The sequence below is a fragment of the Bactrocera neohumeralis genome, chromosome 2, assembly GCF_024586455.1.
Source record: "Bactrocera neohumeralis isolate Rockhampton chromosome 2, APGP_CSIRO_Bneo_wtdbg2-racon-allhic-juicebox.fasta_v2, whole genome shotgun sequence".
Taxonomy (NCBI): domain Eukaryota; kingdom Metazoa; phylum Arthropoda; class Insecta; order Diptera; family Tephritidae; genus Bactrocera; species Bactrocera neohumeralis.
Genome location: NC_065919.1, coordinates 52,393,134 through 52,414,738, shown reverse-complemented (window position 1 = coordinate 52,414,738; position 21,605 = coordinate 52,393,134). Strand labels below are relative to the sequence as shown.

The 21,605-nt window shown below is 35.2% G+C and overlaps 1 protein-coding gene across 1 annotated transcript; it reads right to left on the bottom strand.

Moving 5' to 3' along the window:
* Positions 1-1,620: 1,620 nt before the first annotated feature.
* On the bottom strand, positions 1,621-15,181 carry LOC126760675 (5-hydroxytryptamine receptor-like). The gene is made up of 5 exons (XM_050476538.1): positions 14,218-15,181; positions 8,831-10,704; positions 7,791-7,807; positions 3,491-3,528; positions 1,621-1,643 (listed from the first exon to the last, which is right to left on the bottom strand). The coding sequence occupies exons 2-5, from the start codon at positions 9,914-9,916 to the stop codon at positions 1,621-1,623; spliced, it is 1,164 nt and encodes a 387-aa protein (XP_050332495.1). The 5' UTR covers positions 9,917-10,704; positions 14,218-15,181.
* Between the last annotated feature and the right edge of the window lie 6,424 nt (positions 15,182-21,605).

Below are 21,605 nucleotides of genomic sequence, written 5' to 3'. Positions count from 1 at the left end.
TAATAATTTACGGTTACTTTTGTGTACATATTTATCTTTTCTATCTTCTTAATACCACCCACATAAAATACCGTAATATTTTCATGAAAACACTCACACATATACATATATAATAGATACTTTATTCCCATTTGACATTCACTTTGTCGGCAGTTTTGTGAGCATCAGCTAAGCTATTTTATGGTCATCATGTGACCGTATTAATTTATTGATTTTTATCCCCCCGCTTCTGCATAAATACCATACCATAATTTCAGGGTCATTGCCTGTGAGCGGCGTGAATTTTATTGGTGAGGGGGAGCAACCATAGCTCTTTGTGTTGTCAAATTAGACTTTTTAATGAACAAAATAATTTTTTGATTTTTGATTCTCTCTGATATTTTCGGTAAAAAGTAACTATAGGTACTGGGGTCAAAATATTCGATACCTAGTGGCTTGAATAGTTTTTGTTGGACTTGAACAATTTTTGGCCATAAGATGGAGAGATCGTGCAAAGTTGTATGGCGTTATTGCTTCCTGATTTGTACATTTGAAAGAAAAAAATCAAATGGAAATGTGTTATATGGGAAGTAGGCGTGGCTGTAGTACGATTTTGCCCATTTTTACACTGTAACATAAAACTATCAAGGGATTTCCACTTAACATAATTGGTTGAAATCGGTCGGGTGGGTCTCGAGATATGTGAATCGTCTAATTTCGACCCCGCCTCGCAAAAAAGCGCTATCAAACCATCTCGGGAGTAAAATTTTATATATCTGGAAAATTTAATTATATCGGGGATTTTTTAAGAGCTTGATAACTTTTTAAAAAAAAAAACATAAAATTTGCAAAATCTCATCGGTTCTTTATTTGAAACGTTAGATTGGTTCATGACATTTCTTTTTGAAGATAATTTCATTTAAATGTTGACCGCGGCTGCGTCTTAGGTGGTCCATTCGGAAAGTCCAATTTTGGGCAACTTTTTCGAGCATTTCGGCCGGAATAGCCCGAATTTCTTCGGAAATGTTGTCTTCCAAAGCTGGAATAGTTTGGCTTATTTCTGTAGACTTTAGACTTGACGTGCCCCACAAAAAATAGTCTGAATCGTTAAATCGCATTTATATGTATATTTCTTTAATTTTAGGGCTTAGTTATGGCACTTTATAGGTTTTCGGTTAATTTTGACGATTTTCGGGCGTGGCACATTTCATGTTCCAATTACGCCCATCTACGATCGCATTAATTGTTTTCACTTGGTTTTATGTAGACCATAAAGGACGTAAAGCGCGCATTTCTGGAACCGAACACTGATTTTGGTAATAAAATTCAATAAGCGTTGCTCGTTAAATTTGAAATGTCAAGCATCTTTCTCTTGACACCGGACGGTCAAATACGAACGGACAAAAAATCACCCGATAGATACCGCTTTTTAGTAGTTTTTAACTGTACCTTTATATGGGGAGTGAGCGGGGTTAACTTGCGATTTCATCGATTTTCACACTGTCGTTAAGAGTCCTTATAGTATTTGCACTGGGTGAACTAGGTTACAGTAGCATAGCAGTTTAACTTATTAGAGGGCAGCGCCACGCACACTTTTTTAAATTTTTTTTGCCCACAGTTGTCCCTTGCTACTGCGGTACCCTATGCTAAATTCATTAAGATATCTTAATTTTTGCTCAAGCGACAGCTTGCATGGACGGATGAACGGACAGACAGACAACCACTCGGATTTCAAATGGGCTCGTCATCCTGATCATTTATATGTATATAGGGTTATATCAATATCGCTTAGTTTTGGGAGATAAGTACAACCGTGAGGTAGCAACATGTTGCATTTATGCTCTTGCAACATGTTGCTACATATTTCGATAAATTAAATTGAACAAGTAACACTTTTTTTCAACTGAAAATAATTTTCATCAGCAAAAACAAAAGTCACCTTCTACATATACTTCAACTGTACCTTTAAAGTCGCAGATTCCTATTCAAATATCCAGTTTCCTTTAATAATAAAAACATTTGAATTTTTCCTTATTTTTACATTTTCTTCAATTTCCAAGCAAAATATTTCGCTCAATGTTGGTCTGCTCGATTTATATTCACGTAAGTTGTGCTCACAAATATTATAAATATACCGTAAAAGTGCTTAATGGCCAGTCTTTTTATTGCTTGTGTATTGGGCGTGCAGTCTTGCGGCGATTTGGGTCCTTAGTCCATTTTTCTCACGCACACACGCACACATATTTTAACAGAAAACACACAGGACCAAAGTGAACAAAAGCGTTGCTTGAATAATGCTCACATTTATTTTAGTTAAAGAAATATTATTCTTATCTTTTCGTATGATTTTAGTGTGGTTATGTGATGTTGATTGTTTAAGCTAAATATTTTAATATTTTCAGTTAAATTGCGATTTTCCTAAAATGTTGTTTTGAATATTGGCAAGGAAAAGGAGTTTTTTAAGTTACTTGGCATTAAAGTTGTGTCTAAAATTTGGCCATTTGTATAGTTAGTAATACAAAAATAATATAGAAATATAAAAGTTATGCAGTTTTAGTATTCATTAGATATTCAACATGCATATGGAAAACAATAATTTTATCGGCCAGAAATCAAGTTCAATAATTATTTTTCAATTCACATTTAGTTTTCTGATGCAGATTTTAATTACTGGATCGTTAATTGCGATTTTGAGGTATAAAAGAAAAACATATACCAAAGTTTTCATTCTTCCAAAAAAAAAAATTTGCGATGTAATCTAAAAAAATTCAAAAAAAATGTTTATTCAAAATAGTCTCCTTGTGATATTACACATTACCAGCGCTACTTCGAAATCTCAAACTACTTCTTAAATTCGATTTTTGGGATAGCCTTCAGACTTTTAATTGACTTTTGTCTATCTGGGGAAACGACGGCCCTTTAAGGTCTTATTTATTTTTTGAAATAATAAAAATTTTGAAAATCTGTCTCTCCTAGCTTGCAAAATTTGAAATTTTAAAAAGTCCGTTATTTTCTGAACACAGTTGGAATACTTTAAGAGTATTTGAAATCTATATGAAACAAAAATTTATTCATTAACCGTTACAGCCTTCTGCATTATATAAAATCAGCTGTAATGGTAAGTAAGAGTCCGTAGTCTGCATATAATATTCCGTTATTTTACTAAAAAATCCGAAACGCAAAAGTCCATATATTGAATATGACAACATATTTTCACGAGGTTGATTAAACCCAACAGAAGAACTAGGTTTATGAAATCCAAGAGAAGAGTCGTAAGAGCTTTGAAGGTAACTCTTCCTGACTTCTAATTCGCGTAGAAGATATTGCGGTAACCAACAAAATGGAATAACGAAACTGAACTAAAATTTCTTTGTAAAATAGATATTGCTGCCTGGTTTGGATTCCGTCGGTAATAAAAAAATAAACGTCCTTGTTCCAAAATACTTAAAGCCAATCGAATGGAAACTTAATAAACCCTAAATAGAGGGTATGGATCTACGGTATATGCTACTCGTATACGAGAATTGTATCAACAAAATTGGAATGACCGATTGAATTTAGGAGGTTCTTAATGAGACCGAGAGTGCTGCTACTTTTACGCTTGTTACATAAGTTCATCAGAGTTCTTATACTTATTTTAAAACATTTCCTACTCAGAGTGCGTTTAGGTTTAATCAATGGAGCTTCCGTGATCTCAAGAAGCTCTGGTCAACATCCAAAACTTGTGCGGCTGCAAGATGCTTCTGAGCATGGGTGGAACATAACAGTTATAACTAAACATTGTCCATTAGGCTTACACGAGCTGTGGCTAAGTATCTAAATAGATGTAAATTACCAAAACTGTACCTTTCGCCTATATTATCTTTAAGTGTTTAGTGATTCATGTCGAGGAGTTTTGGACATCACAAAGTACCATCGTTCACAGCTATTCAAGCCAAATGCTGTCTTACAACGCGACCAGATTTAAAATCTTCTTCAAAAATACTAAAACAGTTATGAGTTCCTGTTTTCGGAATTAAAATTAGTGTCGTAAGAAAATAGCAACATCGTTCTGTAGCAAAAAGTAAAATACAACACTATGTAATCTTGGAGGTAATAATAATACTACAAGGTTACGTTTCCTACTCTTTATAATAGTTTAATAGCACTTTCATTTCGCTACTCTGGATTTGACAGTGGTTTTCAATTCATTCCCAAAAATCATTATTTGAAGTCTAAAGTTAATCTAAAGCTTGCTTATATACTGACAGGACCGTCCGGAGTCAAACCAGGCCAAAAAATTCTCCAGATTTATTCCCATTTCTTCATGATTCATATCGTACGTGAAGTTTTTATTTACCAGAACAAAACTTTTTAACATATTTAAGCCAAAATGTGTGAAAAACATACTTATCATGAGCCCCGAAATAAGTATTTTAAAATCTCAACTAAAACTTCATCATATTTTCATTTTTTTACAGATATTGAAATATTGTTGGGAACTATTGCTTATGCTATATTTGAGAAGAAGTGAAGCGATTGATTTGCAATAAATTAAGTTATTGCGTTTTAAGTGTCCGTATATGTTTGTTATCGGTGCGAAAATGAGCTTCGAACAAAGAGCCAACATTACATTTTGTTTTAAAATTGGTAAAACTTTTACCGAAACGTTTCAATTGATGAAACAAGTTTATGGCGATGATTGCCTATCCCGTAGCAGAGTGCAAGAGTGGTTTCAACGTTTTCAAAGTGGTCGTGAGGACATAAATGGCGATCAACATGTGGGCCCATCAAAATCCGTGATCACCGGAAATTCCATCGAAACTGTGGGTGAATTCATCAAAAATCAGCCGAAATCATCATTGAAATTCATGGAAATGGAAGTGAACATCTCCAAAACATCGATTTATTGCATTTTGACCGAACATTTGGGTTTATGAAAGGTGTGTGCACGGTTTGTTCCACACAAATTGACTGACGACCAAAATTGCTCAGAATCCAACATTCGGAGGACGATTATTTGACCAAAAATCACATTTTAACTATTAACCACTCCCCGTATTCACCTGAAATGGCACCGTGCAACTTCTGCCTTTTCGGAAAAATGCATTTGCCCATGAAAGGAAAGCGTTATGCAGACGCAGAGGCCATTCAAAAGGCTTGCACCGGCATACTGTCGGCCATACCGCTTTTGAACCGTGCAAAAAGCTGTATTGAAGCAGAAGAAGACTATTTTGAATAAAATAAATTGATTTTGCCGTAAAAACCATTTTTTCTGTTTTTTTTTTTAAGTCCTGTTTGCTTTGGAACGCACCTTGTATATTACAAGCCACCCACATGGGCAAATGGAGAAACAGTGTTGGTTAGAAAACGGTTAAATCACCACGTATTAGAATCTTATGCCACAGCGCAATTACAAGCTACAACAATAACTATAAAAAGTCGCTGCGGGGACTTAAACCTGACGGCCGTATACTGCCCACCTCGGTATAAAATCACAGACATCCAATTTAAAGACTTTTTTGGAACACTAGGCCATAGATTTCTAGCAGGTGGCAAAACACACTTATTGGGGCACACGTAACAAAATACCAGATTTAATTGATTTTGCTGTAATCAAAAATATAGATAAATCGCTTATAACAGTTTATACATATACTGATTTATCTTTGATCACTCTCCTGTACTAATAAAGTTATGTGAACAACCCATATTTGTTAATCCAAAAGTGGGATTAACTTCTTATAAAACGAATTGGCTAAAATATAAAAAATACGTGAGAGACATTAATGTTGAACAAAATAAATACAGGAAGAGATATTGACGAAAGCAAGAAGAACTCAATGATATATATAATAACTAAAGCAGTTTTAGCAAACACCAAACAAAAACTATAAGCCGCAACCAGAGAAATAGAAAAGCTTGTAAAGAAAAACGTGCAAGGCGTGAATGGCAGATAAATCGCTCCCCTTCTACTCAGCTTCAATTGAAATCAGCTGTACGTAATTAACGAAGTTAAACATTTAAGAATTCACCTTCTGAAATTATATAGAATAATAAAAGAAAATTATCGAAGTGACGAGGAAAAATTCCAAGCAAACGATAAAATTTCCCAAAAATGCTAATTGAGTTACCAAATATTGCTGTAGAAGTGCTCTCTTTGCTCTTCAATGCAATTCATAATCTCAGATACTACCCAACTTCATGGAAAAAGTCGCAGATTATCTTGATAGATAAACCTGGGAAAGCCTTACTTGTATGTAACTCAGCCGTCTTCATACAGACCAATCAGTCTTCTACCCTGTCTTTCTAAAATATTTGAAAAAGTGTTTCAAAGATGACTCCACCTCCACGAAAATAATATAATACCAACGCACCAATTCGGATTTCGTGAAAAACATAGCACGATAGAGCAAGTAAATAGAATTACTAACGAAATAAGAAAAGCATTTGAGCACAGAGAGTACTGTTCAGCTATATTTCTAGACGTGGCTCAGGCGTTTGATAAGGTATGGCATTGAGGCCTTTTATATAAGATTAAAAGCATTCTACCTTTAGAATTGAATAAAACATTGGAGTCTTATTTAAAAAAGGAAATTTATGGGAAAAGTATTAAATATATGTCTAAACTCCGAGATCACACGAACCCTTTCGGTACATTCCTGCGATCAAACACGCCTTAAAAGAAGAGATATGCCTGCGTACTAAGGAGCAACGTATCACCAAAACAGCTCAATCACTTGCTTGAGCTTGTCTAGTTTTTAAACAGATTTAAGATTTTATAACTTATTGTTAGGCTTTTAAAACAAAACAAAAAGCAGATTCAATAAAAAAAAAGATATTGCAAAGCAAAAAAAAAAAAAAAAAAACAAAAAAAAAATTCACAGTCCTAGGAGTGGTCAAGAGAGATCCTTGAATGCATGTCTCGTTCTGGACAACCTTCGACCTCTTCACCTGATGAAGACATTAAAAAAGTGAAGGAAAGTCGTCAAGTAAGTGTTAGAAAAAAGGCAAGACAGCTCAATTTGAATGATGTGTGTGATATTTTGGGTATGAAACGCGTTCTTGCACGACTCGTCCCGATAAAGCTAAATTTTTTTCAAAAATAGTACCGTAAACAGGTCTCTTTGGACAAGCTTGATCAAGCGTATTTCGATCTTACATTCGTGGCGAGCATTATAACTGCCTGAGATATAAAATTTTGAGTTTGTCATGCAAACAAATCAACAATCATTGGAACAGAGGGAAAAAACGAGCCGAAACCAAACAAAAAACATCCAAAGCCGCTTAAAAATCAAGGTGGATATTTTTCGATATTTTTGGTTTTGTCATCATGAATATGTTTCGAAGAAACAAATTCGGAGCTCCATTTGGCTGTACAGAGATTTTTGCGTGAGTATACCCATCGAAAACGGCCGGAATTGTGGAAGAAACGTTCATAGATTTTACACGATGATAATGCACCATCGCATCGAGCCACGCTGGTGGCCGAATTGAAAGCCAAAAACGCAATGAATGCCATCGGTCAACCACCGTACTCACCAGATTTGGTTCCATGTAATTTTTTCTTGTTCTCCAAACTGAAATTGCCACTCCGTGGAAAACGTTTTCAGAGATAAAACAAAATTCACTGAAGGAGCTGACGTTCATCCGCAAAAGTGTTTATGAAAAGTGTTGCGTGGATTGGAAAATCGTTGGCTTAAGTGAATTACAACTGGTGGGATTCACTTTGAACGCGACAAAATAAGTATTGATGAGTAAGTTAACATTTTGAGTTTTATTTACAATTTCCGGGTACTTTTTTGTTCACAATCTAATTTTTTTTTTAATATAGACCACAAATATATAAAAATATACAGCATGTTGCCAAGTTGTATCAGAAAGCCGTTGCTGGAAAGATCTCAGGATTCCACTTTCATGCATGAAATGCGCTTCTCGATAAAATTGCTTTACCAAGCGACTAAGATACCGGACAATACTGAGGAAAAGATAAATACTCATAAGGCAATAGGAAGCTGGTAAAAATTTTGAGTACTTTTAAATAAAAAAATTCTATTATTATATAATACAACTCTTTTCAAAACATTTGCGTAAATTTTGAGTATTTTTATAAGTCTTGGAGATTACAGCACATATTATATGAAAACTTCTTATGAACAAGTCACCTTTTAGTCTACGAATATTAAATATTTTATAACCCAAATATATGCTTGTAGGCACAGCAAGCAACTGACCTAGTTAAGGAAGCGACAACAGTCACATAAATAATTATTGGCAATCGCACATTGTTTCCGCAAGTCTCAACATAAAACAATCAGAAATTTAAAACAAATTGCCACATATTGAACTTTATGAACTGCAAGGTTATAAAATAATATTTCTACCATACAGTGTGCCCACCCACCCCGCACCGAGTGGGCTGCACAATCAACGCCTTTGGCAACTGATGCGCCCAAAGAAGACAATTAAATTCGTTATCTCTGTCGGCGTAAATCATTTGCGCCAATTTCCGAGCAACTCCAATTAAATGCGACACACAAAGGCCGTCACAGCCGACGCAGGAGTCGAGCAGACAAGCAGCAATTGTAGGTTTCCAATTGCCAAGCAAATAGCCGAACGAACGAGCGCACGAATAAACGAACTACGCGTCTTCCCTGGGGCAAAAGTGGCATTTAATTGCAAAGCCATGACGCACACGGCGACAGCGACACGCGCTTAAATAGTCCCTGTGCACATATATTGAACTGCAGTACTGCTTGGTAAGACTTTTCGGCGCACAAATGTGGCGTCGCTAAGTAAATTTGTATGTAAATATATATGTATATGCTATAAACAGTTATGTAGGCGCACTGCTGCAATTCAGGGCACTTACCGCACATTTCGGCAACGGTCCCTCCGGCATTTTCACCTTCCAACCCAGCAACGGCGGTATGCAAATCAATGCCGACATTATCCACACGGAGGCAATCATGATTGCCGCACGCGCCGGCGTACGCGACTTGAGATAGTCCACCGCCTTCGTAATGCTCCAATACCGATCCAACGATATCAGGCACAAATTCATTATGGACGCCGTACACAACAGCACATCCATTGCGGAGTGTATGTCACACCACCAACTACCGAATATCCAATAGCCCATCAGTTCGTTCGCCAGCGAGAAGGGCATTATGATCAGGCCGAGAAAGAAGTCCGCCACCGCCAGCGAGGCAATAAACCAATTCTGTATGTTCTTTAGCGATTTCTCTGTCATAATGGCAATGATGACCAGCATATTGCCCACCACGATGATAATCATCAATATGGTCACGATTACCGAAGCGATGACGATTTGCGGCAACGTATAACCGCTCGGATAGCGACCGTCCCATTGCACTTCCGTCAGATTCGAGGACAAATTCGCCGATGTCATGCCACCACCAACCGTCAACGTTTGATTACTGTAATTGCCCGCGCTGCCACTATAACTCATACTACCGTTATAGAAGTTGCTATTCAAGAAGTAGTAACTGTCGTTGACATAATTATTCGGACTCAGCGTTGTGATGGCGCCCTGTAAGGTGCTCTCGAGCAAATTTCCCAGCCCATATTGATTGGCCGCGCCGCCTGCCGCACCGCCATCAGCGCCAGCATCGACGGTTAGTAGTGGCGGGTTGAGTAGTGTTGTTGTATTGCTGAGGGCGGTCGGTGCACTGGCTGCGCTGCTGCTGCTACTGCTGTTGCTGGCGTAGAAAATGCTGCCGTTACTGCTGTGTGGTGGGGCGGACAGATGTGTGTAGTGCTTGTGCCCGACGGCACCGCTGCCGCCGCCGGACCAGCCTCCCGCCGACGAGGCAGGCGTTGCAGTCACATCGGTGGGACTTGTTGTTGATGAGAATATGGCGAGGAAGTCATTTGTATTGATATTGCCCGTATTGATGTTGCCATTGATATCCGCATCTAATTGGCTATAATCCATTTTGTTCCGTTATTGCCGTTACTTTTCGAGTATGCTGTTGAAGTTGTAGTTTTCCTGCTGCCTGCCTGCTGCTAGCGCTGCTGCGGCGCCGTGAAAATTGTTGCTTGTGTTGTTGGTGCTAGCGGTGGTTGCTTTTGTTGTTGTTGGTGGTGTTGTATTAATGCATAGGCGTTTATTATTATTTTGCTATTACTTTTATTATTACTACTGGCAATAATTTATTTATTACTCCCGAAGATTACTTCGCAGACGGGGCGTGTTTCACTTGGGCGTTGCAAGTGTTGGAAGTGTGTGTGTCTGTATTTCGCGTTGTTGTGTCATTAATATTATTTGCCTCGCTGGTCCTTTGTTGCGGGCTAGACGCTGTTGAGCGGAGGTTATCTTCGCATTTAGATATTGTTTTGCCAACTTAAGCGGAACACACACACACACGCTTGACCTTGACTCAAACGAAGTAGAACTTGTTTATTATTCGCTTAGCTTAATTATTTACTAATTAATTATTTTATATTTAATTTTAATTAATTACTATTAATTATTAATTTTCACTTGCTCACTTTTTGCGTAATTTTTTTCTAATTTTTTGCTTTTAAATCATTTATTTGTAAATATCTTTCGATAATTATATGTTTCGCACTGCAGTTAATTAAACGAGTGAATTGCTGCTTTGCTGAACTTAATTGTGTGGAAGTCATTTTCAAATAATTATTTTCTTATTTATTTTACACTATGCAACCTTTATTATTTTATTTGGTAGATTAATTTACACCCGACACTTATTGTTGAATCTGAAAATAAATAAATTGGAAATAAAACTGGTTTGAAAAAAAATTAATAAATATTTATACAAATTAAAAATTTTTATAGCAATATGCATGCAATCCAATATTATCCTCTTTGCTTAAAAATAATATCAAATAGCCGTATTCTTCAGATCTGGCACTCAGCGATTTTTTTCTGCTCTCAAAAGAATGCTCACTGGGAAGAAATTTTCGTCAAATGAAAAAGTGATCTCCAAAGAAGAGCGCTGTATTGAAACAAATGACAAATCTTACTACAAAAGTAAGGAAGAGTTAAGTTGGAGAGTGACCGAACATTTTATACACTCGCACGATAAAGTGAACTAGTGTGTTGAATTAAAAACATATTTTTCAAAAAATTTTTGTAAGTTTTAGGACGGGTGTTTCAATGTATATTTACAGGAAGGCATGATATTAAGCGTTATATTAAGCGATAATTTTCGTAAGACCTTAATGAAAAATTTATGATTCTGAAATCGGTTAAGTTCCCGAGAATATTTTTGATTTATACTGGGCGAAAATAAAAATTTAAAAAATATTTTCCTACTTCCCAAATATAATTTCATACCATATTCCGAAGACTGAAAATGTATGTAGAAGTGGAACAATGGAAATAGAGGTGAAATTCGCGATTAACTAAGATTTTTCTGCAATTAATTTGGTTAACGTTTTCTACAAGCTTAGAATTAGTAAAATTACGAGTTGAAAACGCAGTGAACGCATCAACTGAAAGCCATTCAGTACTTTCATATTAAAAGCTTAGTTATGATAATGCTCGGTTTTCGCTATTTTGTGGGAGAGGCAGAGGCCGATTTTGCCCATCTTCGAACTTAACCTTCCTATGGAGCCAAGAAATACGTGTACCAAGTTTCATCATGATATCTCAATTTTTACTCAAGTTACAGCTTGCCACCACGGACGGACAGACAAATTTTAGTTAACTCTTTTCACCCTGAGACTTTGGTATATATAATATATCTGACTCTTTTAGTTTTGAGACTTAAAAACAGAACGTTTGTGAACAAAACTATTTCCCCTTATTTAACAAAATATTAATTTATAATAAAGAAGTTCCATTATACTTTGTGTGTGAAATCAAATTTCTGGTGCTGAATCGTTCAGCATGTTGGAAAAGGTCTTTGGTGTTTTTGATTGGTACAAATTATTCAAAGAGGCTCGAGAACGTGATGACAACGAACCACGTCCAGAACGACCATCAACATCTAATGATGATCAACACGTCAATAAAATAAAGGAATTGGTGCTTGAGAATCAAACCAAAAATCTTCCTGGCATCGTTGAGATATCGAAAGGATCAGTGAAAACCATTTTAATAGATTATTTGGGTTTAAGAAAAGTGTAAGCACGATTGATTTCAAGATCCACAATTTTTTCGAAAAACAGCGTCGCGTTAACCTTTGTGAAATAATGCTTATCGACTACCAGGATGCCATGAAACGTATTGTTACTGGCGATAAGTCTTGGACCTTGCCGGAAACAGAGGATCAATCGGACGAATATCGTGGCCAAGGTGAACCCAAGCCTAATAAACTAATGCAAACCAGGTCAAAAATCAAGGTTATGTTGATAGTTTTCTTCAATTATCGAGGTATGGTGCACTACGAATTCTTTTTGACCAGCCAAACTCCCAACAAGGAATACTATTTGAGTGTTATCGAGTCATTTACGTAAAGCTATTTGTAAAGGAGGGCGGCATTATAGGCCGACAACTTTTCTGCATTGATTCTTCATGAGTTTTGCGCCAAATTTTGAAATGCTTGAAAGTTGAAGTTGAAGTGACTTTTTGCTATTTTTCAAACTCGACTCAAACGACCGCTCCGGGGAAACCGGAAACTGACTTTAACAACTCTTTCCGGGATTGGAAAATAAGTTGGCAAAAATTTATTGGGGCGAAGTTGGATTACTTTGAGGAGGACGACATACGAGAAAGTCAAATAATTGCTAGCCAAAAATTAATCTTGTATATGTCTACTATCTTTAATTAATATCTTTAGAAAAAATTGATATTTTTACAGTCTGTTAAGGTATAAGATATTATTTAATGTTAATATTATGTTGTCAAATATCTCCCTTTCGCGTTTTTGGTCTTTATTCAATGCTTTTTAAAAAGTGTTACAGTGATCGGATTTAGTTTAAAAGTAGATGCCAACTTCATAATACCCCCCTCGTAGAAGCCCCCCTCCTTATTTGCGAAAAACTCGGACAGCCACTTTTCAGATGCCTCTTTTGATTTCAACTTTACACCAACAAGGGCGTTCGCCATGGACAGGAACAAATGGTAATCACTTGGCGCTATGTCCGGGCTATATGGTGGATGCGATAAAACCTCCCATCCAAGCTCCCGTAGCTTCTGACGAGTCATCAACGAAGTGTGTGGTCTGCCGTTGTCCTGGTGGAACACAACACCCTTTCTGTTGGCCAATTCTAGACGCTTCTGGTCGATTGCATGCTTCATGCGGTGCAGTTGTTCGCAGTAGCTGGTAAGATTAAGCGCCTGGCCATATGGGAGCAGCTCATAATGAATGATTCCCTTCCAATCCCACCAAACCTTCCTGACCGTCAATCCCGGCTTTGCCACTGTTTGGAACGATTCGCCGGCCTTCGACCACGACCGTTTTCACTTGGTATTGTCGTATGTAATCCATTTTTCGTCGCCAGTCACCATCCGCTTCAAAAATGGGTCGAGTTCATTCCGTTTCAGCAGCATATAGCAGGCGTTGATTCGGTCCAGAAGGTTTTTTGCGTCAAATCATGCGGCACCCAAACATCAAGTTTTTTTGTATCCAGCCTTCTGCAGATGGTTGAAAATGGTTTGGTGACTAACTCCCATCTTCTGGGCGATGTCACGAGATGCCACGTGCCGGTCTAACTTGATATTTTCCATGATTTGTTCGGTATTCGTCGTCACAGTTCTTCCGCCGGCTGGCTTATCCATGGTGTCGTTTTCACCCGCTCTGAATCGCCGAAATCATTTTTCCGCAGTTCGAAATGATAGAGTACCATCCTCCAAAACACCATTAATCTCACGGAACGCTTCTCTAGTAGATTTTCCAGATGCGAGCCGCGAAATTCAAAATACAAAAAGGCGGAAGGGTGATATTTGACAACCTAATATTTGCTTACCACTAAATTTCTATTCCAAAAATATTTAAGTTTGCAAGCTTTATATAAAGTAATAAAACATTAGAATATAAAATAAATTATTTTCACTATCTCAAATGCAAAAAAACTGAGTTTTTGTTAATTACACTGCTATGCAAAATAACTAGCCCAGAAAAAAAGTTTTGTATAAAGAGTAATTATCAGATTATAAGCCTAGACCAAGCCTTATTTGGTGGATTTCCAGTTGACTAATTTGTTTGAAAAACAGCATTTTTACACAATAGCCTTAACGATTTGCAAACTTAATTGTCTAACGGTAAATTACACTAACAACAAAGAATAGCGCTTAAATCGTGCAACCAAATCCACTTTACTTACATGCAAATTCTGTGTAGTGAAATGCGTTTGTATGTAATTTTTTATCGATTTGCGTTTAAATGAATTTTATTTTGCTATAATTACTCTATTTGACTATTTTTGATTTAATTATATTTATTTCTTTTTCATTTGTTTACACTCTAGCGCTAGTGATTACCCGTTTTTCACCGACACTTGCGTTTTTATCCAAGTAGAATGCGAATGCTATTGCTTAATTATTAGCTAATTAGAGCGTAAAATATACAGAATTGTTTTTGTTTTTGTTATTGTTTTTTGTTTATTTTTGTTTTTGTCATCCTCTTATTTACAAGCATACTAGAGTTATGCTGACGCTGCCGTCGCTGCAGATCACATTAAGTGGAAATCAATAAGTAATAATGGAAATGCACATGCTGGCTCATAAATGTGTGTGAGTGTGTGTGTGGGTGTGACTAGGTGTGTGGCTACATAATGACAGTTATATTTTTAGCATGTCATCTTTAGTATTTTAATTTTTGCTTATTTACAGTTACATATATGTACATGGGCATATCGCTCAGTCTTGCCACAAATGAAATGAGCCTACAGCGCTTGCTTGTATATATATGTATGCGTGTGTGCACTATTGACGTCGCTGGTATTTTAGCACACAGACCAGGTCCGGCTAATCAGCTCAACAGCTGTTCAGTGTTGTTGTTTTTATTAAATGCACACCGGCTGCTGATTTTGTAATCGGCGAGAGACTGTTTATTTACAAACACACACACACATATATGAGGTTGCATATTTTGTATGGGCTGAAGAGTGTCTGCTTAGTAGTTTTCCAAAAATAAATATGAACATGCCTCTGTCACAATTATAAATCGCTGTTTATATTGAAATAAAATATATAGAAAATATTTGGTTTAGTTTTTATGGTATCAAAATTTTTTGTGAAATTTAGTAAATAATTTTTTTATATATTATTTTTTTAGTGTGTTTTTAATTGTTTAGTGATTTTTTTTTTAATTTTTTGGTATAATTATCATTTTTTTTAAATTTATTGATTTTTATATTTTTATTTTATTTAGTATTTTTCAATTTGTTAACGAATTTTTCTTAAATTTTTTGATTATATTGAAATTTAATAAGTTTTGTTATATTTTTTCTTTTAAAGTTTGATATTTTCTTTTGAATTTTTCGAAATTTTTTTATAGTTTTTTACTTAATTATTACTTTTTTGTAGATTTTTTGCACTGTTTTTGTATTTTAACTCAATTTAGTTTATTTTTTCGAATTTTTCTTAACTTTTTTATAGTATTGTGTTTTAATATTTTTTTTCGAACTTTGTTTTGATATTTTTGAAATTTATATGTGCTTCATTTATTGAAATACCTAATTTTTTGTTTTATTTTGCATTATTTCTTTATGTTTTAATTGAAATTATTTTATTTTCCAATTTTTTCTAACAAATGTTTGGTATTTATTTAAATTTTTTCGACCTTTGCTTTCAACCTTTCGAATTATTTTTTTATGCAAAATTTATATTTTTGTGTTATTTCAAATACTTTTGTTGGTATTTAATTTAGTTTTATTTATTTTTTCGAATGTTTTTTACATTTTTTTATGTAATTTATTTTTGTCGAACTTTGTTTTAAAAATTTCGAAATGTTTAACTTTTTTAATTAAATATTTGTGTTTAGGTTTTTTAAATATTTTTTTCTGTTTATTTATTTTTTTCTGTTTTAGTTTGGTTTAGTTTAGGAATTTTTCTTACATTTTTTTATTTGTATTTATTTTTAATTTTTTCGAACTTTGATTTAAGCTTTCGAATTTTTTTTTTATTCAAAATTTTTATTTTTGTATTATTTCAAATATTTTTTGTGTATTTTAGTTTAGTTTTTTTTATTTTTTTTAAGTTTTCTTATATTATTTTATTTGTAATTAATTTTTACGAAAATTTGTCTTAGGCGTTTCGAATTTTGTTTATTTAATTAGTTCAATTTGTTTTTTTACAAAACTACTTTCCATTTCAAATTATGTGTGCTATGTTTTCGAATTCTTCTTAAGTTTTTTTGTTTTTGATTGTAATTCTTTTTTTTCGAACTTTCGAAATTTTTTAGCTTTTTATTCAAATATCCAAATTATGTTTTTTTTTATTTTTTTCGTATTGAAACTGAGTTTAGTTTAATATTTTGAATTTTTCTTATATATACTTTTTTGTTAATTTTAATTTTCTTCCTACTTTGATTTCAATCCCTGGTGATATTTAGTTTAAATTTTTTATTTAAGATTTTTAATTTTGTATTTTTTAAAATATTTTTCTTGTATTTCAATTTAATTTGATTTATTTTTCCAAATTATTTTCTTCGTTCCACCGCTTAAACTAAGCTACTTAAACACTGTGTCTCACCTTCCATGCTTTTAATCTAACGGTTAATGTGCTTGAAATGATTGTGAATTGTGCGTGATTAAATGCCGCTGTTACGCTTTTATTTCTACCATTAATAATGAGTGTTAAAGTGTGTTTTGCTTTATTTTCTTCAACATATTTTTTATCGCTTTAGAAAATTTTCATTGAGCTTGTTGTTTGTGTGTGTATTTGTGCAGCTAGCTTAAATTATTATAACGCAAGCGATACGTTTTTCATTTCACATGTATTGTGCTTGCACATTTCAATGCCGTTTGCTTGCCTTGTAGCATTAATCAAGCATTTTTCTATACAAAATCCATTTAGATTTCACTCTGCGCGCCCATTTGCCACAAAGCGCTTTGAGCTCGCTGTTTCATTTCAAAATTTATTTATTTACAAGCGGTTTTTTATTTTCTTTATTTGTTATATTTTCTATTTTATTTATTTTTCAATATTTTTTTTTTTATTGTTGTTTCTTAAATATTGTTGCATGCAAGTTTTCGCACAACGCAAACGGCACAGCCGCCGCTGCTCACTTTGATTCCGCTTGATTGCATTTTGCTTTGGAAATTCACCACTTTTTTAGTTGATTTGGTAAATATTTTTAATTTTCGCGCTTATTGGCACCTATATTTCATTCACTGCATAGCGGCGCGGCGCGGCGCGACGCACACCTACCGACACACGCGGCAGCAGCGTCGAAAATATTTCGCAGGTATTTTTGGTATTCGCTCGCACTTTTTTCTTCGTGTTCGCATTGCCATGCACAGCGTGCGCGCCGCAATCTATTTGCTTAGGTGTTACAATTTTTCGTAAGCTGCGCGTATTTTTTATGCTTTTGCGTTTTGGCCACAACAAATACACGTGATATTGCAATTTCGAAATTTCAGAAATTTTTCAATTTTCACATAAAAACGCGGCGAAACAATTTGCGAATGCGGACGAAACGATAAATTTCCACACAAGAACGCGCTGACAGCAGCGGAACGTTTATGGACGGAAGCGCGCGATCGCGACACACACACAACGGTACGCGCGCAACCATGCAACACACACGCAATGCTTGCGGCCACTACAGCACCACCACAAAGATGACCAGCAGCATCATTATCATCATTTTCAGCATCATTTTGCCAATTTGGAGCTGCCACAACAACAACAAGAGTTAGAATAAATGCGAAAAGCGCTTTTGATGCGGCAAGCGCTATACTAACGGTAGTCTTAGGCCGCTTGCAGCACTGCTATCTTTGTATGTGTAAGGCAGCAGCTTTATGAGTGCAACAGCAAGGCGTTTGCAATATTTATGCCTGCCACACGCGCACACTTATTGCAGCGCCGCAGCTTTTAATGAATTTCCGTATTATTTATAATTGGCGTCGCGCATTTAACGGTATTGCCTAGCGCGTGCACGACTTCACGCTTTAATGCCACAAAGCAATATGCAACAATATTCATTTGTTTATCTGCCACACGCTGATTTATTAGACACTTTAGCGCTTGACAACGCGCTGCCGTTATTTAAGTTAAAAATGCTGCCATTACATACATACAAACGTATATATGTATGTGTGTGCTCTCACAAATGCGCCGCACATGTATGTGTGTTAATTCGCACACACTTTTTCTACATATATTTTTATATATGTGGATGTGTGTGTGTGTGTGTGTTGAAGCACTTGTTAATCTTACAGCTCAGTTGAGATTTCAGTTTGTTTGACGCGTAACGCGAAGCAACCGCCAACAGACGTTCGCACCATTTGAATTGCACATCTTAACTGAACTCAACTCGCAACTTGGGCGAATTGCCGCTGTGTATCGCTGTATCGAATTGTGCTGAACCGAGTTGAACTGCACTGAACTCAACTGAAATGAACCAAATGGCGGTAGGAATTGTACGAATGCGACACACACACATATATACTTCCATACACACGGTTGTATGCGTTGATTCGGCTCCAGGCACGAAGGGATAATTTTTTTCCGAATTTCTTTGCTTTTTTTACGTGTGGCAATTTACGTTCCACAAACTGCAGAGGAAGTCTGTATGCGACACAACATTCTATTCATTGGGTATGCCATGACGTATGCGTTCCACAAGCTGATTTCCCAGCGAGCGAGGTAATTTGTGCACAGTGGCACGAACTGCGGCGAAATGTTGTTAAAAAAACTAAAAAAATATGCTAACTACTGCCGCATCGAAGCTATAATACGCTTATGTATTCCTTTAGCAAATATATGTACAGCTAAATTTGAAAATGTAACTGTCCAACAATAACAATAAGTTGTGGCCAATTTCGTGAAGATACCTTGTCATATAAATCTTTCCATACAAGAACTTAATTTTGATCTATCAGTTGGTACGTCAGCTTTTCTATTGCTGACTTTATTCTATATCTTCGCTGGCAAAGCTCTGCGAACAAAATTTTAACTTTGCTCCGAAAAGTAGGCAACGCGTGGAAAACTTTTGTATTTGAGTTTAAAATCCAAAATATTAACGCACAAGCAGAACTACAGATTTTCTAAGTATTTCCCTCATATTGTTTACTGTCTGTTGCATATTGGTTCCGTAAATATTATCAAAAAATTATTGAATTGCGCGCCGAAAAGTAGGGAAACTTAATTGCCAGAATACTTCTAATTTTTTACTAGACTTGTTATAATATATTATTAGAGTATTCAAGCGAAATTTTAGAAAAACACAGCATTAGCTACCAAAGTGTTTGCATAATGGAAAAGTCGTCTTTGTGGTTACCATAAGTTGACAGCATAACTTCGTTTTTGTGGGGAGTTTTTCGTAAACGATCTACTTTAAGCTCTGTCCATAATTTCTGTATTTAGAAATCATGTTTCGGCATTGCTGTAATTAAAATTGCTTATCATAGCTTTTCGTTCATCGTACAATACTAGTCTGAGCAAAAAATAGCAAGACTTTACTCATACTTCTAAAATTGTTGATTTATTTTTCAAAATCTATGTCGTCCACCTCAAAGTAATCACAATCCTTGAAGCAGTTGTTAAAGTCAAATTCCGGAATGGGCTTCAATGGGCGTAGCGATTCGTGTTTAATGCTTTCGATTGACTCAAAACGTCTTCCATCGTTTGAGTCTGCTGAATAGCCAGAAGTCACACGGAGCTAAATCAGGCGAACACCGGGGTTGCGGCACAATATTTGTTGAAAATTTAGCGAAAAATTTACCAAGAGTCGTCGACTCATAATTCCGGACCCTTTTTGCGAATAGCTTTCCGGTCGGAAGGAATTCAGAGTGCATCACAACTGGAAAATCGTAGAAACTGTCAACATAATCTTGATTTTGACCTGCTATGACGTGGTTTTACGGCAACGGCGATTCACGATATATAAGCATAGATCCATGACTCATCGCCAGTAGTAATACATTTAATGGCATCCTGGTAGTCGAAAAGTCTGTGAAATAATGACTTTAACGCTTTAACTCATCGTAAAAATTGCCGAATGTAATTTATGTATGTCACTGACAATCATACACACCTAGAAGAGGAATATTTCAACGAATGTGTTTTCGCGCAAAATTAAAATTAAAAAGTCTTACTATTTTTTTCTCACAGTAGTAGTTAAATTTACGAAGTTATGGCAATTTTATTAAATTTTTTTATGGTTTTGTGTTTTATTTTAAGGCTTGGTTTTTTATTAAAACAATTATATATTTTATTTAATTTTTATAGCAAAGCCAAATTTTGAAAAATTGCGTATTTTAACAATGAACATTTAATGAGGGCGATAATGATTTTTTATTAAAACAATTATATAATTTTATTCCGCTATCATCATTGTTCTAGTATAGAAAGGGATCGTGCCAAATTGGTTGAAAATTGTATCAAAAACTGAAATTTTGCCTACGGCTGTGAGCAAGTTCCAAAGTAACCGTTCTTTTTCCTTTAATTACCACACATTGTTGAAGGTTTGATCATACGTTTTGAGAAACATTTCATTTCGAAATATTTTTAGGTCCACTTTAATATCTTTATTTATGGCTTAGTTATGACACTTTATAATTTAGGCGGTGCGGGCTGATTCTTTTGCATCTTCGAACTTTATCTAACCTCTGTAACAAAATGGAGCTTCATCATGACTAATTTTTACTCAAGTTAAGAAGCCGTATCAGACGGAAGGACGGACAGACGGAGATGTCGGATTATCCGAGCTCTCAAAATATTCATTCTTTTATTTTAATCAAACAAACTGTTATGAACAAAACTAAATACCTAGCAACATTTTCAATCTAAGGTTTTAGCACTAAATATGTAGGCAATTTTGAAACAATTATAATTCTCTTGCACACCTGTATTAACCTCTGTAACAAATTCTAAGATGTTGTTTTCGGGAAATCAACTCAAACTCAAACTAAGGTTCTATAAATTGATCAAGTTTGCTGAAACAAGATCAAATATTTTTAAATTGTTTTCTGTACCATGTATAGAACAGGAGGTGATAGAACGGAATCGTGATAAGTGTACACATTGAAGTAACTCATGGCATCATGTCTGCATATCTGTAAAAAGGTTGTATAAACTTCAGGGCATTGTTGACAAACTAAGTGTTCTATCAAAGAGAGCTTTCTCGAAGATGATACACAATTTACTTTAAAGAACATTAGAACTTTTTAATGATGTGTATAAAATTTAAGCTTTCAAGTCAGCTGAGCCACTGCCAAATTATCGCTATAAGTTATAACACCACAAAAACGAACTATAAAAACTATTTAAAAAATATTATATATATCATTAATTAAATAAAACTAAATAAAATCACAAATATCGCATACCATTTTGGGGTAATACTTATGAAAGCTCTTTGAATATATCAAACATATGTATATTCAGTGTATTTTATACCCAAAATCCTCCAAGGTTAGCAGCATATACTAAATGTACCACGCTCATAGATGTGCCCATCAATAAACGAGATAAATACAAGACTATCGATAAAAAAAATGCCGTGATGCTATTCATAAGGTAAAAACGTATGTGATAAATTTTC